General features: G+C 58.1%; 1 protein-coding gene across 1 annotated transcript; it reads right to left on the reverse strand.

Annotated features, from left to right (window-relative positions):
* Positions 1-3,976: 3,976 nt before the first annotated feature.
* VDAG_05512 (uncharacterized protein) lies at positions 3,977-5,773 on the reverse strand (the record flags this gene model as incomplete). Its single annotated transcript, XM_009652407.1, has 2 exons — positions 3,977-5,601; positions 5,674-5,773. 2 exons carry the CDS (start codon positions 5,771-5,773, stop codon positions 3,977-3,979), a joined length of 1,725 nt encoding a protein of 574 aa, XP_009650702.1.
* Between the last annotated feature and the right edge of the window lie 509 nt (positions 5,774-6,282).

The following is a 6,282-nucleotide window of genomic DNA, read 5'->3' on the forward strand; positions in this document are numbered from 1 at the left end:
GGCAGCATTGCATGTCGAGGAAAGTCGTGAGAAAGTCATTCGCTAGCACGACTGCCACGACTTGCTCTCCATGCCGCGGGAAGGTGGGATGGGATGCAGCCCACCAGAAGTCGTGGCTGCCATGGAGCAGGCACATAAAGCGGCTCTTTCTTTCGGGGGAGGGGAAACACATGCAGGCAACCAGGCGCGATGGGGGCAACCACACCCATTTGTGCCCCGCGGAAGGCGGAAGGCGGAAGGCGCACAGCGAAGGGCATCGCCAGCCAACCGATCTGCCCTGCGCCTGCCACAGTTTCAACCCGACAACAAACTCAACCCTTCTGCGCCTCCCTCCCACTTCACTTTTCAGTCTTGTGACCGAAGCTCACCTTGACTGGCCACACCCACTGCGAGGCTTCGCATCTGGATATGTTGTCCAAAATAAGATTGGTCCCTGTGGGCTGAATACTTGGTGGTGTGCAGCATCAAAACTTAGCATCAGTGCCCCGGTGGTAGGGCAGACGCGAACCGTAATCCATCATCTCGCCGCATCCACGGCCTTGTCGGAACCAGGCGGCTCAAGCCAAACGCAGTGGCAGTGATACGACACAGTCGCCGCAGTAGTTCCTCGCCAGGGCGTCAGCCCGACGGGCACCTGAGCCAGGCGTGCGTTGCGCGAAAGACCGACGCAAATCCAGAACCGCAACGTGGCGCCTTGATCTCGCCAGCTACTGCCGCTCTGCCTTTGCGCACCTGGGCCTCCCGCATTGTATCCCACACATGACGTGCCTCTAGACCCTCTCCACGTTGAAGCCAATTCTGGGTCAATTGCGGGGTGCTGTCGTAGTCCCTGGGCCATCGCCCATTACAGACGCCAAACCGCCATGTCTCGCCTTCGGCCGGATCCTGTCCATCAACAGCTGAGATGCAGGCAATTGGTGCCAAGGCATTGGGCACTCCCAATTGGACGCAATGAAGCATCGAGCGACCCTCTACGACGCCCTTGGGACCCGGCTGTCGGTTGAGGCTCGTCCAGTGCTGTGCGCCATCAGGAGCATACTGCCAGCCACTCAACACTACGAAAGCTATCTTGCTCACCAACAACACAACACGCTGGTTGCATGAGCCTCGTATCCAGTTACCAGCTCTCGGGGGACCTGGAGTCATACTCCACGGCCGCCAAATGTTCTAGACCTCAGGCGAGTCTGCGCCTCCGGAGTGCGCGTCGAACCCTGGCAGGGACACGACGGTGACCCTTTTGTTGACCAACACAGTGAGCTTCAGGCCCGTTGGCTGTGAGGGATGTGCTCAACATTGAAGTCACAGGCCAATGCAGCCTTGCGTCAACGTCGCGTAATTCTCTTTCGGTTTTCTGGTTCATACTTTGCTTTGGTCAAGAAAGACAACACGGTCAGCTGCACGACATGTCGCAAGATGGACAGACGGCCGAGCCTCTTCGCGGGAGGAAGGTGTGAGCGCCCTCCCTCAACTCTGTTTGCGCCATGCAGCAGCGGGCGATTCCCCTTACCTTCACATGTCAATGCCACCAACCCCCTCTATGCAACGCATCAATGGCTCACTCAGGACCACGCAATCTGTACTTTGCTCGTGATCGTCCTATTATTCTACACAACGACGGATAGCATATGATTTCTAGGTGCCCTTGCACTGGACAGCCGAACATGCCAAGAGCACTTGACCGACCGCGATAGTCAAGCGGTGGAACTTGTTCTCGTGTGTGAGTCGGAATGGCAATCAATAAGTTCTCCCTAAGCCTCCATGTACCGTCATCGACAACATGATCCTCGTTCCCAACAAAGCATGTCTGTCTACCCCACAGAGGAGAACCGAGCTAGCTAGAAGGGGGGGACGAGCATTCAAGCCTCAAGCCCTCTGGCCCCGGGAATTCCTCTTCGATAGCCTACGTTGGTCGCCTTGACTCGCCCAAGTAGAATTGCGAGCGTGATGCGCATCGCCCTCAATGAAACTCAATGCAAGACAGATTGGTGTCATGAACATGGGGGAAAAACACAATCCCTAGGTCACATTCAGAAGGCCAAGCAACCGGCATTCGAGCCATTGGTACGGAGTACAAATCATCGGTTCCGCGCGTCGTGATTCGCGCTACGAGCACTGGATCTGCTCCATGGTGGGCGTACCACCACTGCACAGGAAATCACCGTCCGCGCCGTCGCTGCCCACGACGTTGTTCAACGGTCACCGCGCGTCGCGTCGAGGAGAGATACTTAGTCAACCCCCCCTTTTTCTCTCTCTCTCCCGGGTGACCGCGTTCTGGCAACAAGCTCGGCGTCCGCCAGAAACTCCAATAGCGCTGTCGGGCGCGTCCTCGGCAAGGCATCGGCAGCAGCTTGACCCACGCACCCTGCCTGCCGTGAGGCATCGTGTCAAAGTACCGTCATGTTCGCGCCCATGGAAGCCACACACTTGCCGTTCCAACGGGGCCCCCTTCCTTCTTATCTGTTCAGATTTAGATGCGGCGGCCGTCCGTCTGGCCGTGCCGTCTCCGTCCTTGTGAGGAGTCCTTTGTGAGCAAGGAACGAAGAAAGTGTGAATGAACCACGCACCGCCAACAAACCCGCAAATCCTTCCGAACTCTCCCGAACCTGCGCAAGCGCCGCCCAGAGCAAAGGAAAAGTTTTCTCGCCCTGCCGGGCTGATGATATGGGGGGAAAGGGGGGGGGGGGGGGGGATGTCGGGCCGGGGACCACGACAAGGCCACCAAGTCCGTGAAACCTAGATCCCCACAACTCACTCACTGCTACGGGGCCGCCGTAGGTGGAAGGCGAAAAACTCACTCCGCCCTCACTGACCTCTCGCCCGCCGTCAGTGCCGGGGTACCCTAGGTACTCGTCGGTAGGTCACCCACGCATACCTTAGGTAAAGGGAAGCCCCAAGAACAACCATGCAGACCCCCGACCGCCATTTCCCGCTGCGCTCGGGGTTCTTTTTTTCTTTGATATTCCGCCTCTGCGGCAATTGGGCATCTGCGGCAATTTGACAAGAGGCTTGAGTCACGAGATCAAAAGAAGGCAGAAAGAGGGGGAGGGGGGACTCTGTTTTCGAACCAACTCTCCACCCTTAACTCCGTACAGTACAGTCGTGGGTCTTCAGAGCTCTTCTGCCCCTCCCCTCAACGGGAAGGCCTAGACCGCTGCAAAGGTCCAGAAATGACGCAGAGGGGTTGGAGAGGAAGGGGCTGCTGCACTCGAACGCTGTGGGGCATGCGGCGAAAACCTGCAGGGACCACGGGTCAATATCACTCACATGGGCCACGAGAAGCAGAAGTACCACCAAAGGCACGCCGTGCGACATGTCCGTGGTTTTTTTTCTCTACACTCGGGCTAGTGGAGCAGAGTTGCAGAAGGCCATTCAGAGCCTTTGATCACTGGGAGGGAAATGGACAAGAAGCGTTTTTGATCAAATTTTATTCATGTTTTTGCTAAGAGCCCGCCTGTTAGCGGGGCGTTTTGGAGTGTGCTCACTCGCTTTTCCCCACTTCTCTCCACTCTCTGCGCCCATGCTCCCCGTTGTCTTTGAAGACCCGAGAACTCTGGTCCCTATTTTCTTTCGTTCGCGTACCCTTCGCAGTCAGCATCCCCCAGCCAGCCCTTCCTAGGCTGTTTGTGTTTTCGAGGTTGCCCTCGGGGTATGATGTCCCTTCTCTCTGCCTGGCCCATACAAGTACACACTACCATTGGAGGGGGGTCTCTCGCACCCCCCGACATGAATTCGGAATGCTACCGACATCCGATGAAGAAAACAGAAAAACGATGAAATAGAACCGTGGTATCATATGAATAAGCAACGCCGCCGTAATGTTGAGGTCGTTATGCCTCTTTTCTGTAGTGTCCTCCCGTTGGATTATGGGATAAGTGACCGTGAATGATGTGTCGCCTCGCAATGCATTGGGGTGAATGTACAGGGCAGGTGGGGAAGGAGTGCCCGTTTTGTTATGTGCAGTCAATGTGGTCGGTGATTACCAACCCTTGGAGTGATAGCCTCCATGGGTCTCTTTCTGGAAGTACTGGTTGTTGGGGTTGGAGTCTTCGCCCTTGTTCATGTATGCCTTCTCGGGATACTGCTTGAGGTTGGCAACGTCGTGGGACGTGTGGCGACGCTTGAGGACCGCGTTGGCGGTGGAGCTCTTCTGCTGACGCTCCCAGAGCAGGTTGCGGCGCAGAGACTCTGTCAGTTCGGTGGCCAGCATGTTGCGGCGCGTGGTACGGGGCGACAGTGCGGCTTGGGCCTGGAGGTGGCTGTGGCTGGCCACGGTGGCGATGGGCTGGGCAGTGGAGCGAGGAATCTCGTTGATGGGCTTGAGAGGCGAAGACCGGACACCCTTCTTCATCATCAGAGGGGCCTCGTCCGAGTCGTTGGGCGAGCCGGCCACAGCGTGCGTCTGTGAAAGACGCGACGCACGTGGCAGCGCCGAAGTCGACTGCGAAGCAATGTTGCTCAGTTTGGTTGCGCGATCGTTCTGGGCGAACATGACAGAGATGAGTGAGCGGCGCGAAGTGAGGTTGACCTTGGAGTCGACGCGCTGGAAGAGCGTCTTGTCGTCCATGCTGGAACGGCCGCTGTCTTCGATCGAGTCCTCCCAGTCGGAGGAGTCATCGTCGTCATCAATGGCGCTCTCGTCGACGTAGTCGGTGTCCGAGTCGTCGGCGACGGCGCTGTCGTTGTCAATGGTGCGAGTGACGAGCTGAGCGCTGAACGAGGCCTGCTTCTTCTGAGGGTTGAGGAGGCCGTTGGGGCGGGGTGAGGCGAGTGCGCTCTTGACAGAGCTGTCCTCCTCAGAGGAGCCACCGAGAGCGAACATCTTGCGCTTGACCTGGGGGGCGGGGACAGCGCGGGTGTTCTTGGGGCTATCCTGCTCGCTGCTGGAGCAAGAGCCACCCATGACGAAGACGGGTTGCTTCTTGGCCATGACGTTCTTGGCCGCAGGCTCGGATGTGGGCTCGGGAAGAAGGGTGGCGGGGATGCTGCGGGGAGTCTCCATGATGGTGCGGGTCAGCGAGCCCTGGGAAGGAGAAAAGCCGCGGACGACGGTGGTGCGCGAGTTAAGCTCCAGGGACGTGGGCTCCCGGGATGGCTCCTGCTCGCCCTCGGAGGACTTAGAGCGCGACTCGGTGGTGGTAGATCCGGAGCGCTCAAAGCTGGGGCTGGACGAGGGCGACGCCTTTTTGGCGGCCAGGTAGGGAGAGGCAATGTAGGGGAGAGGGGCGGAGAGTGGCTCCTTCTCGTTGATGATGGAAACGACAATCTTCTCGAAGCCGTCGGCGGTAATGTGGCGCTCGCGGCCACGGCTGCGGCTGCTGGCACATGAGTCTTGCCTCTGTATCCTGGGGCGGACAATGTCGAGGCCGGACTCTTCGGAAAAGTCAACGGCTTCCTCGTCCATGACGGAGTCGAGGCTGCCAGAGAGCTGAGGGACGTCGGGTATCCTGGCGTCGGCGGTGATCTCGCGGGGAAGGCTGGTGGCGGTGTAGGCGGGAGTCTGCTCGTCTGTCGCGCAGCAGAAGGTCTCGCGGTTCCAGAGACGCCAGCTGATGTTCTCTAGCCTGCGACCCTGCTCGAGGGACTCTGCGCAACGGGCAAAGACTTTGGGGACGCCATGTCAGTAAAAGGGAGGCGAGTTTGTAGGGCAGAAAGGCCTCCCAGCAGGCGACTTACCAGTCCACATGCTGTAGAGGTTCTGTGGGTTAGATGTGTCGACCTTGTGCAGAAGGTTGGTGTCCACAGTCAGGACGTGCGCGTCGAGTGGGAAAGGCATGGTGTGTCGTGCTGCTCGGGGAGTCGAGCAGGCAGGCGGAGACACGTCAGGATATATGGTTGCGGTAATGCAGGCGGCGAGGGCGCGTGGTGATATTGTGGTGGAAGTTGTAATTGTATTCAGATACGAATGTCGTCGGCACCGGTGGCGGGATGGTTATTCGCAAATGTACACTGAACACTCAAGGATGCGCGCTGCTCTCAGTTAAGGTGATGAGGTGAAAGGGTCGATTCGTCAACGTGGACAGCTTTTGTTGGTATAGGTGGTGATGGAGTGTCGAGGTAGGCAACGGTGATTGTGTTGTGAAGATGCAGTGGATACTCGCAAGAGTCTGTCGTGCAGTTGAGTGCCGGGTGGAGAGTTGAAGTAACAGGAGGGAGGAAGTGTGGGAGGTCTGGGGAGTGAGTGGTAATTATTATCGTCGGGTCAGGTCCAGGATCGGAGTCGAGCCGAAGTGGGATACACGTATGGAATGGCTCTGGTTGTGGACGTCGATGGGGGGGGGGTGG

The sequence above is a fragment of the Verticillium dahliae genome, genomic scaffold (genome assembly GCF_000150675.1).
Source record: "Verticillium dahliae VdLs.17 supercont1.10 genomic scaffold, whole genome shotgun sequence".
Lineage (NCBI taxonomy): Eukaryota > Fungi > Ascomycota > Sordariomycetes > Glomerellales > Plectosphaerellaceae > Verticillium > Verticillium dahliae.